Source organism: Mytilus edulis, chromosome 5 (assembly GCF_963676685.1).
Source record: "Mytilus edulis chromosome 5, xbMytEdul2.2, whole genome shotgun sequence".
Classification (NCBI taxonomy): Eukaryota; Metazoa; Mollusca; class Bivalvia; order Mytilida; family Mytilidae; genus Mytilus; species Mytilus edulis.
The window spans coordinates 57976308-57993306 of record NC_092348.1 but is presented as its reverse complement, the minus strand read 5'-3'; the positions used below and the strand labels follow the sequence as shown (position 1 = coordinate 57993306).

Below are 16999 nucleotides of genomic sequence, written 5' to 3'. Positions count from 1 at the left end.
AAGTTTCAAATTAATTGGACTTCAACTTCATCAAAAACTACCTCCACCAAAAACTTTAAACCTGAAGCAGGACAGACAGCTGAACTGACAAACAGCCGAACGAAAGGACCCACAGACCAGAAAACATAATGCACATAAATGGGGCATAATAAATGGGGAATAAAAAAAGTTCAGAGGCAAAAATAAGGATTCTATTGAAAACCCTAAAACACTCATATCAATTTTTTCTGCCTTACTGAAAATCTCAAATCAGCATTGATAATTGTGAATTGTAAAATCAAGCATAGTAACAATTAATCCGATCTTACCTTTTCCAGTAACAAAAATAAATGACTTTGCATCTGAAGTCCCTTTGTTGTTAACCGCTGTCACTTCAACTTCATAATGGGTTGATGGTCTCAAACTATTTATTTGATATGCTGTTGCTGCTCCATCGACTTTAATGGGTCCTATCCATCCTGACAACAGCTGCTTTTTCTGGAATTCATTGCTGGCAGACTTGTTTGGAAATACTTCCACCTACATTTAAATATTGAAATCTTAAGATGATCTGCATAACATAACAAGAGTAAAAGTTTCTTACGTCATTGAAGTTTAAGATTCTAGACATCTTTCATAATTTCTGTACTTTTTTATATGAATCTGTCAAGAAAGGGATGAAAAAATGTTGAAAAAAATCAATATTTAATAAGACAGAAAACTTCTAAATGTCCAGCAACAAATATTACATTCATATTCAGGCTGTTTTCTGCTCTTTGGTTGTGTTGTTGTCTCTTTGACACATCCCCCGTTTCCAATCTTAGTTCTATTAAACATGTTACTTATGACACATTAATTGACCAAAATGCTTTTTCGTCTTTGCTCATACAGTGAAAACTATCCATTTGTTAGTGAAATTTTGTTTAATTATTTGGGGAAAACTGTGTATTTGTTTGAGTTAGATGTATAAATGTATGTGTTGGTATAAACTGTAAATGTGTTCTTTAACTGCATATATGCCTGTGAAAAATATATATTTGTTTGTTATAACTGTATACTGTAACCCAACAAATTTTCAAGCAAGCAATTTATTTTTCACTACTTTTGTAAGTAAAAAAATAAAGCGAAAATCAATCACTGTAAATTTGTTAAAATAGATTCTATTCTTATTTGACTACATCAAGTAGTTTGAAGTCTAGTAAACTTTAGTGGATAGTTGTCGCACTGACAATCATACCACATCTCCTTATTTTTATTAAGTACTATTACATAATTCTTCTGGACATAGATCATTTTGATGAAGTACATTAGATTTAGGTTAGGACTAACCTGAGCATATTTGACATAGACACTTGAGATGGGATATCCCCCATTATTCGGCGTATTCCACTGTAAATCGAATTTGAGGGGGTATTCACCATATGGGCTAGAACGCACAACGATCGGATAAGGCTTTCCTACAAAAAAGTAATAATTAACATTTACAAATCACATAAATTTATAATGTAAACATAGGTTTTAAAACCAGATCATCATAAACAGATGAACTGTTGAAATAGATTGATTGATTGATTGTTGGTTGCTTAATGTCCAGTTAAAATAGAGATATGTCTCCCTTGTGTGTAATTTCCATGGTATGATTCAGATGTTGAAATATATTTAAAGACTATAGGTTGTCAAAATGACGAAGAGGCTTAGGCATTAGTCAACACACTTAGGGGAGAAAAGGTAATCATACCTGCCAACTTTCACGATTTAGGCTTTTACTACACGATTTTGACCCTTTGTCACGATTGCACGATTTTGAACTGTGTTCAAGGGAGACAATCGTGTTAGCCAATCAAATTCAGTGTTTCTTGTGATCAAATTAATGAGCCAATCAAAAACGTTTTCTCTCAAGATTATTCTAACATGCTAGATTTTGAACTTGTGTTGTAGAATTTTAAAATCTTGAACATGGGTGATTTTTCACCTTCAATGAGGTTCTTACACAGATTAAGAATAAAAGCATGGCTGATTGACAAAATTCAATGATGCAGTACTACCATAAAGATAATAAATAGTAGTTTATTCACTAATTTATTGACATTACACTTGCTTTAACATATGTTATTTATCTATTCAATTACATTACCAAATCATTAAAGTACAATGTACTATTCTTTATTTTATACAAGGACCAAACAAACAGGTAAATGGGGGACTGTCCCTAAGACAAGGGTCATTTGACTATAATAAAAAATAAATTAGAATTTTTTTTTTTAATTGAAAATGGGAAAATTCATTATATTTGGAAAAACTTTTCTAAATGAGGATTAGGATTCCAATTTTTTTTAGGTCTCAGAACATTTCAAAATTATTGCACATGTGTTGACCATATAATACCAGATAGATCATAAGATGTATACATTTGTAGTTCTTTGGGAAAATTTCTTCAGATAGTATGAATATGTGCTCATTTGTTAAAAAGTGGGTTTTAATGGCCTTACATTGAGGGGTTACCCCTAGCATGTCACCCCTAGGTGTTATTCCCAACTTTATAAAGGTCCTTCTTTGTGCATAATCTTGAATTGGAAAAGCCAACAATCATTTAATATCTTTACACATGAAAATAAATCCTGGTCTTATAGCTACATATTCATCTTTTCTATTGATATTATAACTAGAATCATGCAAATATCCTTAAGAAAAAGGCTTGTAAGCTCATCGTACAAATATGACACCTTTTCTAGACCACAAAACAGTACGCGCAAAATACGTCGCAAAGAACTTAACCTTTGAAATTGTTGTCGCGCACTAAAACCCCCATGGGCACTTTCAAAAGTTGGCAGGTATGGGTAATAAATGGTTTTATTATTAATATATTTTACAACTTACTTGCTTGGAGAGTTTGCGTAGGCAAACTGTATTCTGGACTCAGTCCGACTTCATTCCTAGCATACACTTTTACATTGTAAGCAGTACCAGGTGTAAGACCATCCAATACAATTTCGATCTTTGAATCCATAGTACCTGTAAAACATACATACATACTAATTTACGTTAGTACTTCATATTCATATAAACACAGATTTGTGAACTCATGACACATGTTAGTGGAAAAAAAGTCACCAGATATGCTGAAGAGCAAAACTTTGAAAAGCCAAAAAAAACAAAAACAAAAAACAAAAACAAATATAAACAGCCAATGAGTAGTGGGTCAACTTCAAAGCAAATGGTTCAACTTGTTACAGAGCAGAGAAAAAATTAAAAAGTCTCTAAACAGAACAAATAAAAGAGTCATTTTCTAAACAAACAACCTAAAGGTCAACTTTTAAACAGAACAACCAAAAGGTCAACTTCTAAATAGAACAATCTAAAGGTCAAATTCTAAACAGAACAACCTAAAGGTCAACTTCTAAACTAAACACCCTAAAGGGTCAATGTCTAAACAGTACAACCTAAAGGTCAATATATAAAACAATCAAATGGGTCAACTTCTAAACAGAACAACCTAAAGGTAAACTTCTAAACAAAACAACATATAGGTTTTGCTAAGAAAAATGTGACAGAAATGTGTTCCTGACAGATAGGGGTAAACCAGAACATTAGCTCCCATCTTTGTCAGCAGGGGCCTTGTTGATATAGCCATAAGGGTCTATTTCTAAACAGAACAGCCAAAAGGTTAAAGTCAAAAGGCAAGAATAACGTCCAAAAGAGAAGATGGTCTTCTTGTAAAGAGAACAGCCAAAGAGTAGAGTGTCTTCTTGTAAAGAGAACAGCCAAAAGAGTAAAGTGTCTTCTTGTAAAGAGAACAGCCAAAAGAGTAGAGTGTTTTCTTGTAAAGAGACGGTCAAAAGAGTAGAGTGTCTACTTGTAAAGAGAACAGCCAAAAGAGTAGAGTGTCTTCTTGTAAAGAGAACAGCCAAAAGAGTAGAGTGTCTTCTTGTAAAGAGAACAGCCAAAAGAGTAGAGTGTCTACTTGTAAAGAGAACAGCCAAAAGAGTCGAGTGTCTTCTTGTAAAGAGAACAGCCAAAGAGTAGAGTGTCTTCTTGTAAAGAGAACAGCCAAAAGAGTAGAGTGTCTTCTTGTAAAGAGAACAGCCAAAAGAGTAGAGTGTCTACTTGTAAAGAGAACAGCCAAAAGAGAAGATGGTCATCTTGTAAAGAGAACAGCCAAAGAGTAGTGTCTTCTTGTAAAGAGAACAGCCAAAAGAGTAGAGTGTGTACTTGTAAAGAGAACAGCCAAAAGAGTAGAGTGTCTACTTGTAAAGAGAACAGACAAAAGAGTAGAGTGTCTACTTGTAAAGAGAACAGCCAAAAGAGTAGAGTGTCTTCTTGTAAAGTGAACAGCCAAAAGAGTAGAGTGTCTTCTTGTAAAGAGAACAGCCAAAAAGTAGAATGTCTTCTTGTAAAGAGAACAGCCAAAAGAGTAGAGTGTCTACTTGTAAAGAGAACAGCCAAAAGAGTAAAGTGTCTACTTGTAAAGAGAACAGCCAAAAGAGTAGAGTGTCTACTTGTAAAGAGAACAGCCAAAAGAGTAGAGTGTCTACTTGTAAAGAGAACAGCCAAAGAGTAGAGTGTCTTCTTGTAAAGTGAACAGCCAAAAGAGTAGAGTGTATACTTGTAAAGAGAACAGCCAAAAGAGTAAAGAGTCTTCTTGTAAAGAGAACAGCCAAAAGAGTAGAGTGTCTACTTGTTAAGATGACAGCCAAAAGAGAAGATGGTTATCTTGTAAAGAGAACAGCCAAAAGAGTAGAGTGTCTTCTTGTAAAGAGAACAGCCAAAAAGTAGAATGTCTTCTTGTAAAGAGAACAGCCAAAAGAGTAGAGTGTTTTCTTGTAAAGAGAACAGCCAAAAAGTAGAATGTCTTCTTGTAAAGAGAACAGCCAAAAGAGTAGAGTGTCTACTTGTAAAGAGAACAGCCAAAAGAGTAGAGTGTCTACTTGTAAAGAGAACAGCCAAAAGAGTAGAGTGTCTACTTGTAAAGAGAACAGACAAAAGAGTAGAGTGTCTACTTGTAAAGAGAACAGCCAAAAGAGTAGAGTGTCTTCTTGTAAAGTGAACCGCCAAAAGAGTAGAGTGTCTTCTTGTAAAGAGAACAGCCAAAAAGTAGATTGTCTTCTTGTAAAGAGAACAGCCAAAAGAGTAGAGTGTCTACTTGTAAAGAGAACAGCCAAAAGAGTAAAGTGTCTACTTGTAAAGAGAACAGCCAAAAGAGTAAAGTGTCTACTTGTAAAGAGAACAGCCAAAAGAGTAGAGTGTCTACTTGTAAAGAGAACAGCCAAAGAGTAGAGTGTCTTCTTGTAAAGTGAACAGCCAAAAGAGTAGAGTGTATACTTGTAAAGAGAACAGCCAAAAGAGTATAGAGTCTTCTTGTAAAGAGAACAGCCAAAAGAGTAGAGTGTCTACTTGTAAAGAGAACAGCCAAAAGAGTAGAGTCTTCTTGTAAAGAGAACAGCCAAAAGAGAAGATGGTCATCTTGTAAAGAGAACAGCCAAAGAGTAGAGTGTCTTCTTGTAAAAAGAACAGCCAAAAGAGTAGAGTGTCTACTTGTAAAGAGAACAGTCAAAAGAGTAGAGTGTCTACTTGTAAAGCAAACAGCCAAAAGAGTAGAGTGTATACTTGTAAAGAGAACAGCCAAAAGAGTATAGAGTCTTCTTGTAAAGAGAACAGCCAAAAGAGTAGTGTCTTCTTGTAAAGAGAACAGCCAAAAGAGTAGAGTGTCTACTTATAAAGAGAACAGCCAAAGAGTAGTGTCTTCTTGTAAAGTGAACAGCCAAAAGAGTAGAGTGTCTTCTTGTAAAGAGAACAGCCAAAAGAGTAGAGTGTCTTCTTGTAAAGAGAACAGCCAAAAGAGTAGAGTGTCTTCTTGTAAAGAGAACAGCCAAAAGAGAAGATGGTCATCTTATAAAGAGAACAGCCAAAGAGTAGAGTGTCTTCTTGTAAAGAGAACAGCCAAAAGAGTAGAGTGTCTACTTGTAAAGAGAACAGCCAAAAGAGTAGAGTGTCTACTTGTAAAGCGAACAGCCAAAAGAGTAGAGTGTATACTTGTAAAGAGAACAGCCAAAAGAGTATAGAGTCTTCTTGTAAAGAGAACAGCCAAAAGAGTAGTGTCTTTTTGTAAAGAGAACAGCCAAAAGAGTAGAGTGTCTACTTGTAAAGAGAACAGCCAAAAGAGTAGAGTGTCTACTTGTAAAGAGAACAGCCAAAAGAGTAGAGCGTCTACTTGTAAAGAAAACAGCCAAAAGAGTAGAGTGTCTTCTTGTAATGAGAACAGCCAAAAGAGTAGAGTGTCTACTTGTAAAGAGAACAACCAAAAGAATAGAGTGTCTTCTTGTAAACCGTACACCCAAAAGAGGATCAATCAGCTAATTATTTTACTCTATTTTCCAAAAAAATACATACAGTCGACTTTAGTTATCTGGAAGTCAGCCAGATTGAAGAAACATTTCCAGATACCCGTAGTTCGACTCAAACGAAAACTGGAAGTTTGTCAGACCAAAGGACACAACTCTTGCTTAGCCTGATGAAGCTTAAAGCTAAAATAAATCCTGATGAATATGGGAAGGGGATCGATATTCTGGTCTCAGATCAATGTATCTGTATGTTATGGTCCTTTCATCTCTTATTTCTTTCTTCTTTCTTTCCCGGTGGTTTTTAGCTTGAGAGTAATTTCTGATTGATCTAAGCGTTTAAGTTGCCAAAATTGTTTTTTCTTGTATACAAGCGATATTTTTTTTTTTTTTTTTTTTTTTTTCAATATTTAGAATTCTTTTCATTTTTTTTTTTTTCAATCTTTTTCTGCAAGAGAAAATGCAAAAAGATTGAAGATGCCCATCGAGTAGTTTTGAGTTGATCACCAAATGTAAGTCTTAATCCCTACTTTATACACAACCAAGCTAACTATCGTATGATTTACTGTTAATTTGTTTTTAAAACATTTTGAATAATTGCTAATAAATTATAACACTGTATCATTAATTCTTCATCATCCTAATTGTATTGTCAGATTATCTCTTCAATCCATTAAATCCCTGATGTTATGTTTTGACATAATAGACAACTTTCGAGTTCGATGCATTTCCGTCAAAAACTCTGGTTTTAGTGAACGTCAGTTGTGCGTTTAGGGGCGTCGTCACTTCCGTTTCAATGTTGAGCGAGTGGTTGGAAAACTATAATTCTATATTGTACGAATTATTCAGCAAATTAAATTCTCAAAATTGACAATCAGCACTGCTGTCATTAGGGAATTGTCATTAAGTACCTACAGAACAACCATTATTTCTAGTTTATCCTGCACAACGACGATCACTAAGACGCTTGATGAACGTAAATAGTGCAGGGATACAGGCGATCCCCTCTATCTGGTAAATGACGTCATAAAGGCGCGCATAATTGACGAGTGTTTGCCGGTGACGGATGAACTCGAAAGTGGTCTATTGTATAAGTTCGAGACAAATGACAAATTTTGAATGCTTTTCTTAATCTTTGGACCGTAAATTTAGTTTGACTAAACAGAAATTTCAACTCATCAGGAGTTGATATACATACATTTATATGGAACAAAGTTTGGGACCACGGACAAACTTCAACTCATCCAAAATTTCCAGTCAACTGAGTTTGAGACAACCAGAGTTAACTGTACATCAAACATATTATCGGCCAACATGCAGTAGAACATCCACAGAACTGAAAACACCCAGGATGGCATAACAAGATTAAGCTTTGGCAATATATCAAGAAGCTTTATCTTGTAGTTGCTTAGAAAAATGTGACAGAAATGTGTTCCAGACAGACAGAGGTAAACTTTATCTTGTAGTTGCTTAGAAAAATGTGACAGAAATGTGTTCCAGACAGACAGAGGTAAACTTTATCTTGTAGTTGCTTAGAAAAATGTGACAGAAATGTGTTCCAGACAGACAGAGGTAAACTTTATCTTGTAGTTGCTTAGAAAAATGTGACAGAAAAGTGTTCCTGACAGACAGAGGTAAACTTTATCTTGTAGTTGCTTAGAAAAATGTGACAGAAAAGTGTTCCTGACAGACAGAGGTAAACTTTATCTTGTAGTTGCTTAGAAAAATGTGACAGAAAAGTGTTCCTGACAGACAGAGGTAAACTTTATCTTGTAGTTGCTTAGAAAAATGTGGCCGAAATGTGTTCCAGACAGACAGAAGTAAACCAGAACATTAGCTCCCATCTTTGTCAGCAGGGGCCTTGGTGGCAGAGTGGTCTAATTAGTGGAACTACTGTATCACAAGCCTGTGAACACTGAGGTTTTGAGTTACCTCGCACATGGCAGGTGCACTGGATTCCAATCTTATTTGACTAGGATTGTCAGTTTTCCTACCAAAGGTCAGTGGTTCACTACAGGTACTTCTGCTTTCTTCATGCTAAATTTCATCATGCATTATTTTGTGGTTTAAATTTAGACCAGATGCTCCACAGGGTGCAGCTTTATACGACCGCAGAGGTTGAACCCTTAACGGTTGGGGCAAGTATGGATTGTGATTAAATAGTTGACACAGCATAGGTTTCTGACACATAATGAATGTGGTCTAATGAACTTAAATTTTTTTTTGCCTTTGAGCAATTCACTATGCTGTTGAATATTAATCCTCTCAAAAAAATGTTTGAAGAAATTTTCTTTTTATTTATGAAATCTGAAAGGAAAAAAATTGAACCCTCCCCCAATTTTTTTTTCATATCTCCCTTTTCCCTTATTCCAAAACTGATCTCAATTCAAATTTCTAATGGAGTTTGCAACAATCACTACTCATTTAAATACATATTAAAATGTAAAAAAGTGCTTGTTATCACTGAATGGTAAAGATTGTTTTAATTTATCAGTTGGTAGTAAAAGTGAATATACATTGTATATTGTATAAAGCAATGATTTAAGTTGATTCAACTACTATTCTGGACAAAGAAAGATAACTCCAATTGAAAATATGAAAATTTCTTGCTATTGCACATGCACAATATTGTGCAATTAGATATTTCTTGCTATTGTGCAATACTGTGCAATTGAAAATATTTGCTATTGCACAATACTGTGCAATTGAAGATTTATTGCTATTGCTGAGTACTGTCCAATTGAAAATTTCTTGCTATTGCACAATACTTAATATAATAATTTTGGATCCTGATTTGGACCAACTTGAAAACTAGGCCCATAATAAAAAATCTAAGCACATGTTTAGATTCAGCATATCAAAGAAGCCCAAGGATTCAATTTTTGTTAAAATCAAACTAAGTTTAATTTTGGACCTTTTGGACCTTAATGTATCCCAATTTTAAAACAGGACCAAAAATTAAGAATCTACATGCACAGTTAGATTTGGCATATCAAGGAACCCCAATTATTCAATTTTTGATGAAATCAAACAAAGTTTAATTTTGGACCCTTTGGGCCCCTTATTCCTAAACTGTTGGGACCAAAACTTCCAAAATCAATCCCAACCTTCCTTTTATGGTCATAAACCTTGTGTTTAAATTTCATAGATTTCTATTTACTTATACTAAAGTTATGGTGCAAAAACCAAGAAAAATGCTTATTTGGGCCCCTTTTTTGGCCCCTAATTCCTAAACTGTTCGGACCTCAACTCCCAAAATCAATCCCAACCTTCCTTTTGTGGTCTTAAACCTTGTGTTCAAATTTCATTGATTTCTATTTACTTATACTAAAGATATTGTGCGAAAACCAAGAATAATGCTTATTTGGGCCCATTTTTAGCCCCTAATTCCTAAACTGTTGACACCAAAACTCCCAAAATCAATCCCAACCTTCCTTTTGTGGTCATAAACCTTGTGTTAAAATTTCATAGATTTCTATTTACTGAAACTAAAGTTATAGTGCGAAAACCAAGAAAATGCTTATTTGGGCCCTTTTTGGCCCCTAATTCCTAAAATGTTGGGACCAAAACTTCCAAAATCAATCCCAACCTTCCTTATGTGGTAATAAACCTTGTGTTAAAATTTCATAGATTTCTATTCACATTTACTAAAGTTATAGTGCAAAAACAAAAAGTATTCGGACGGCGACAAGTACGACAACGACGCAGACGACAACGCCAACATCATACCAATATACGACCAAAAAATTTTCAATTTTTGCGGTAGTATAAAAAGTGCCAGTCTGAAATGAAGCCTTGCCAATGGATAATTTAGTTCTGTGCTTTACGGAATTAAGTGTATATAAAAGATTTAGTCTAGACTCTAAATGATTAATAGCTTGACAACTGTGCATACTCTGGTTATTGTTGTAGCCTGTTAACCTATAAAATATCTTTTTGGTTTTTGATGTTTTTGAGTTGCTGTCTCATCAATGTATATCCCACATTTTCTTATTCAGTCGCTTTTTTTTTTCTTTTTTTTTTAATTAGTGCACCCTTGCTATAATTCTGTGTTTTAATCCTATATGAATAATGTTAACTTTATACATACCAACTCTCACTTTCCTAGGTTGGGCATTAGAGTACTGAACTTCTATCTCCTGCACAGGTGGCCCATTAAAGGTTTTTGGAATGTTTACATCAAAAGTGATAGATATTGGAGTTACTTCCTTCAACTGTGCACTAGGACTTGGTGGAGGATCTGTTAAAAAAAACAACATAATACACCAAATGAACAAGCATTCTGAGAGTATTGCATGGCAAAAGTGTGAAAAATTTATTATTAAAGTGAATTTACTAAGTCCATGGACCATAACTCTAGACAAAATCATCAGAACGGAACAAAATTCGAAACTTGATCTGTATCTTGTCATGATGAAAATATATACCAAATATCGAATCAATATCTTCAAGTACAAAGAAAAAAAGTGTGGAAAAAAAACCGCCAAAATATCCAGATGCCAAAATATCCCAATTTACGGTATATCAAGGACCATGACTTTCTGAACAGTAAAATTGAAAAATCTTCAATATCAAAGTTATCCTGAAATTTGTCATTTGTATCAGCATATAAAATTTTCAAAACAATTGGTTGAACAGTTCTTGAGGTATTGCATGAACAGATTGATACCATATTTCACCAATTTAATAACTGTTTTTATTTCCTTCAGAAAACCCAGTTAAAAATGCTATCTGGCAGCCATTTTTTTCATGAAACCATGGCAAAAAACAAAGCGAATTCATTAAGAAAGCTTGTTTCATATCACATCAATACATTTCTGGCAGAGATGACAATGTAATTAAATCTTATCAATGATTAGAACCTTACAAAATGAAGTGAAATCTCTCCAATGACCTTTGAGACAATTTAAGGGAGTTCGCTTCAAAACACTAGTTTATACAAATAAGGGGTTATTAAAGGAATCCAAAGAGCAAAAAAAATATATAGGTTGCCATGCTTGTTTTCGAGATATATGCCATTGAAATTTTGGTGGGAAAATATTCTCTCTCGACTTTTCATAGCTTTATCATTGACAAGTTGAAGTTCTCAAAAACTGTTAAAAAGTAATTAAAATTTTATAAGACTTTTACAGATTGCTTATCATTATACATTATACATGTAAAAGATTTATAAAAAGAAAAATGGGGGTCACTGGGCAAATTTTTTCCAGGCATACAAATGGATAAAACCAGAGGATTTCAAAAATCTGTCAAAAAATCCAAAACATGACAAGCCAGCTTCCTTAACAACTAAAATAACATATTACCTGCTCTCTGTAAAGTGAAATTTTTTGTACTTTCTCCAATGGCATTTCCAGCTTTGCAAGTGTAAGTTCCAAACACAATTCCTTCATTTGAGAAATCTACACTGACCTAAAACAAACCAATTGCAATTAGTCAAAGATAAGTTCTGAAATAAACAATCACATATTTTCATAATAAATAAATTAAAAGAACTAAATTTTGTTAAAGTTAGTTGTCACAACATGTTTATTCACAACCCCATAGACCCTTTGTTAGTTGTTTGCTACCCTATAGATGTCACACCTGTAACAAAGTGGGGTTATAAAAAACAAACAAGTTAAGGGGTGGGGTTTGGGGGTGGAGTGCTCACAAACATGTTTAACACCGCCTCATTCTTAATGTGCTTGTCCCAAGTCAGGAGCCTCTAGTTCAGTGGTTGTTGTTGATTCACGTTTGTCATATATGTTTTTTTTGTAAACTGTTTTGTTATATATTAGGCTGTTATTGTTCATTAGAACTTTGGTGGATAGTTGTCTCATTGGCAATCCTACCACATCTCCTTATTTTCATATTATAGACTATAAAAGCAATGATTCAGCTTGAAGATAGACTTTTAAAGTCCTCTGACCTGAAATAGCCCCGTCACTGCTATCCTGGCTGTTGGCCTGGACGTCTCATAGTTATTTGTGTCTCATTGACGTTTACCCAATATCTATTATTTACATTTATTTCAATTCAAATAATTAATGCCATTATATATGTATTAAACTATCAATTCAAACTTTCTGAGAGGATTTGTTTTCCTATGTTACTACTCCTTGAAAAAAAAAAAAACGCCAAAAAATCAGATTAGTATAACACCTTATTTTTTAAACACCTATTTTTTTTAAATTAGCATAATGACCCAACCACTTACTGTTAAAGTGCTTTCTGTATCTTCTCCAATTGTAACAGATTTAAGAGAGTAGTACTGATCCCCTGCATTAATTGTTTGCCCCTCCTTATTCATCCATGTTATGTCTGCACTAGGGACACCAGTAGCAATACACTTAATATTTGTGCTTTGTCCACCCCAACTGTACATTACATCTTTCATTACTTTTGAGAAGTTAGGTTTGTCTGAAAAATTTCAACATATACAAATTAAATAATCATCAATAATCAAAACACAGTGTTATAACTTTCAATTAAAGAACCTTTGAGAGCATGCCAACATACCCCACAGTCCTTTATTCTGACTGCCTAAACATGATATTGTAACGAAATGGGGGTCCCTTGGAATGGAACTTGTTTTCCCTAAAATTGTGTGATGATGTTGTTTAAACCTTACCGTTAATTGACTGTTTTTATTATATATTTCTTGCATAACACTTTTTATTATCATTGTCCATGTTTTTACAATCAGAACACCTGTGAATTGTTTACTTCAAATGACGTGCAACACGATGACGTCATAACCTATTGTTGTTATGACGTCGGCTTTGGATTGGTAATTTCGGTAAATGGTAAGCCGAAATGGTAAATGGTAAACCAAATCGGTAGATTGGTTTACCTAAGTATAAATACGGGGGAGAAAATCGAAAAGACTTCAGTACGACTTTACCCTGGGCAAGTAACACACGCTAATTCCAAGCGATTTAAATATACATGTACCGAAACCATTTACCAGACTATTTCCATATAATGTGGGCTTGTTAGTTCCATAACAAGTTGTATTTAGAGAATAACTTCTCCAGAGAAACATTATCTTTTGACATTGAATTTGATTTACCATTTGCCAATAACCAAACTAAACTATGAGGTATTTATATTTCCGCTATCCATTTTCTTTACGATATTCTAATAAAGTAAGGAATTTATTTGTTAGACTAGAATACTGTTAATAGTTATCAAAGGTACCAGGATTATAATTTAGTACGCCAGACGCGCGTTTCGTCTACATAAGACTCATCAGTGACGCTCATATCAAAATATTTATAAAGCCAAACAAGTACAAAGTTGAAGAGCATTGAGGATCCAAAATTCCAAAAAGTTGTGCCAAATACGGCTAAGGTAATCTATGCCTGGGATGAGAAAATCCTTAGTTTTTTTTTCGAAAAATTCAAAGTTTTGTAAACAGGAATTTTTTGAAAATGACCACATTGTTGATATTCATGTCAGCACCGAAGTGTTGACTACTGGGCTGGTGATACCCTCGGGGACGAAACGTCCACCAGCAGTGGCATCGACCCAGTGGTGTAAATAGTTATCAAAGGTACCAGGATTATAATTTAGTACGCCAGACGCGCGTTTCGTCTACATAAGACTCATCAGTGACGCTCATATCAAAATATTTATAAAGCCAAACAAGTACAAAGTTGAAGAGCATTGAGGATCCAAAATTCCAAAAAGTTGTGCCAAATACGGCTAAGGTAATCTATGCCTGGGATGAGAAAATCCTTAGTTTTTTTTTCGAAAAATTCAAAGTTTTGTAAACAGGAATTTTTTGAAAATGACCACATTGTTGATATTCATGTCAGCACCGAAGTGTTGACTACTGGGCTGGTGATACCCTCGGGGACGAAACGTCCACCAGCAGTGGCATCGACCCAGTGGTGTAAATAGTTATCAAAGGTACCAGGATTATAATTTAGTACGCCAGACGCGCGTTTCGTCTACATAAGACTCATCAGTGACGCTCATATCAAAATATTTATAAAGCCAAACAAGTACAAAGTTGAAGAGCATTGAGGATCCAAAATTCCAAAAAGTTGTGCCAAATACGGCTAAGGTAATCTATGCCTGGGATGAGAAAATCCTTAGTTTTTTTTCGAAAAATTCAAAGTTTTGTAAACAGGAATTTTTTGAAAATGACCACATTGTTGATATTCATGTCAGCACCGAAGTGTTGACTACTGGGCTGGTGATACCCTCGGGGACGAAACGTCCACCAGCAGTGGCATCGACCCAGTGGTGTAAATAGTTATCAAAGGTACCAGGATTATAATTTAGTACGCCAGACGCGCGTTTCGTCTACATAAGACTCATCAGTGACGCTCATATCAAAATATTTATAAAGCCAAACAAGTACAAAGTTGAAGAGCATTGAGGATCCAAAATTCCAAAAAGTTGTGCCAAATACGGCTAAGGTAATCTATGCCTGGGCTGTTAAGTTATATACTATTTGTATGCATTGTAGATATTTAACGCATCTTAAAGTTAATACAAGTTGATTTTTATTTAACGAGTCTGTTATTCTTACAAAAACCTAAACAGAACCAAACTAAGATCTACCAGAATACCGCAAAGTACCACGATACCAGAGTACCACGCTACCAAAGAAGGGTCGCCAGTTATAACTTTAGTTTATATATACTCATACATTGTTATAAAACACATTCTTATAGCAACACACTAAGGGTTACACATTTTTAGTTTAACATCAAAGCCTGACCGCTCGGTTTTCGTTACAATATGCAGATCTACATTATTTGTCCTAAATATGCACAAAGTTTCATAAAATTCAGTTATTTCGTAACAGATGTTGTGCAGCGACTAGACTGTATTTTGGCGATTATACGTTCAAAGGGACTAACTATTAGGTAGGGGTCAAAATTGCTGTAAGCTTTGTTTCATTGACATTGATTTTATATATATCTTTATTGGTCAATAAATTTTTCCCAAATTAAGTTAAGTGGGGGTCAGTGAAAAAACCATATGAATGAAGTTTTTAATCCTACATTGAACTTTTGATGTCAGAGATGACTGACAGACAGACAGACAGATGGGTCAAAATTGTATACCCTACAGAACTTTTTACACTGAAATATCATAAAAATTGAGTACATACATTGTACACTGAAATCACATACAAATTTTCCACATATATTGTACAATGAAATAACATATAGAAATTGAGAACATACATTGTACGCTTAAATAGGCAGACTTCTCTATTGATTTGGCTTCATTTGTTGCTTTGCAAATATAAAACCCAGCATCACTGGACTTCAAGTTGCTAATCTGTAAACTTCCTTCAACTTCCATACGATCGTCTCTAGTCACTTGAGATGCAACAATGTCAGAGTTGTCCTGTCGAAAAAAAAAGGTATTTTGAAATTTAAAGATTATTAAACCAAAAGTGAAGTCATGTTTTGAAGAGCAAGAAAATAAGTGATGGATTTTTTTCATTTAACTTTAATAGTATGAGCAAACTTGAAGTATGTGTCTGACATCTAAAAATGGCTCACACTTTACAATTCACGACTGTCATGTCGCTGACTCAATATGAAGTCATTCCGTTCAGTAGTACCTGGTACCTGAAAATTATGTAACAAAAATGTTTGTGCAGTAATCAAAGTGAATGCAATTTAGCCAAAATACCTTAAACCCCTCTAGGTACCCTTAAAAAAATAAAAAATAACAAGTCTTTCCAGTTCCTAGCATTACAACAATAGTACATAAGGTACATACTAAGGTTTGAAATAATCATTTCTGCAGAATCTAGTATCATTTTGTTTAGCAATTTTAATACATACAATTTGTGAACCATCTGTAATTTCTACTGAGGTGCCCTCTTTCATCCAAGTGATCTTTGGAATTGGTTCTCCATATGCTGTACATTTAATTGTTGCAGAAGTGCCTTCATCCCCAGTTGCATTATCCAACTTGTTGATTTGTGGTGGAACTGAAAGTTATTTAAAAAATAAATTTATCATATAGATTTTGTATATTGTATATATTTACGACTGTCAAGTTGCTGCCCAAATATGAAGTAATTCTGTTCAGTAGTACCTAAGAATTGTGTAATAAAATATTTGTGCAATGAACAAGGTGAAAGCAATATAGCCAAAATGTCTTCAACCCCTTAAGGTACCCCATTCTGATTTCCATATCTTTCCTATTTCTACATAACCACACTAGTACAATGTACATACTAAGTAAAGATTTGAAATGGTTTAAAAATTTATCTTACAACTATTCTAGATAAAAATGACCTTTTATTGTTAATTTGTGTGTCACTTGGACTCTTGTGGAGAGTTGTATCATTAACAATCATACCACATCCTCCTATTTTTATATATAACATGTGATATTCTCATATCAAGTTTTTTGGTGTGTTTACTTTGAGGGTAAAAGATTCATGTATCAATCCACTGATATGTAGAAATCAGATATGCCCTATCCATTTTTCCTGGACTATTGTACGAGTTGACTCATTGTCAATCATACCACATCTTCTCATTCATATACATGTATATAAATATTTAAAAGAGAATGCCTCCAATTCCCTCCATATAAACAGTATTAAAATTTATAACCATGTTCAAGATGGGAACATGGTTCAAAAGACAACATCTAGAAACCAAAGTTTTGCCAAAATAACAGTTCATAGATGGCTACTGTGACCATGAAATTTTGTA

General features: G+C 34.2%; 1 protein-coding gene across 6 annotated transcripts in view; it reads right to left on the bottom strand.

Moving 5' to 3' along the window:
• Positions 1 to 16999, bottom strand: part of LOC139524045 (neural cell adhesion molecule 2-like) — a 79314-nt gene that overhangs the window by 29393 nt on the left and 32922 nt on the right. For all 6 annotated transcript variants that reach the window (XM_071318576.1, XM_071318575.1, XM_071318578.1 and 3 more), the window contains exons 8-15: positions 16115 to 16263; positions 15503 to 15668; positions 12514 to 12716; positions 11621 to 11726; positions 10405 to 10554; positions 2857 to 2991; positions 1309 to 1436; positions 309 to 519 (exon numbers count right to left, since the gene is read on the bottom strand). In XM_071318576.1, coding sequence (XP_071174677.1) covers positions 309 to 519; positions 1309 to 1436; positions 2857 to 2991; positions 10405 to 10554; positions 11621 to 11726; positions 12514 to 12716; positions 15503 to 15668; positions 16115 to 16263 — 1248 coding nt within the window. The remainder of the gene's footprint in view (positions 1 to 308; positions 520 to 1308; positions 1437 to 2856; positions 2992 to 10404; positions 10555 to 11620; positions 11727 to 12513; positions 12717 to 15502; positions 15669 to 16114; positions 16264 to 16999) is intronic.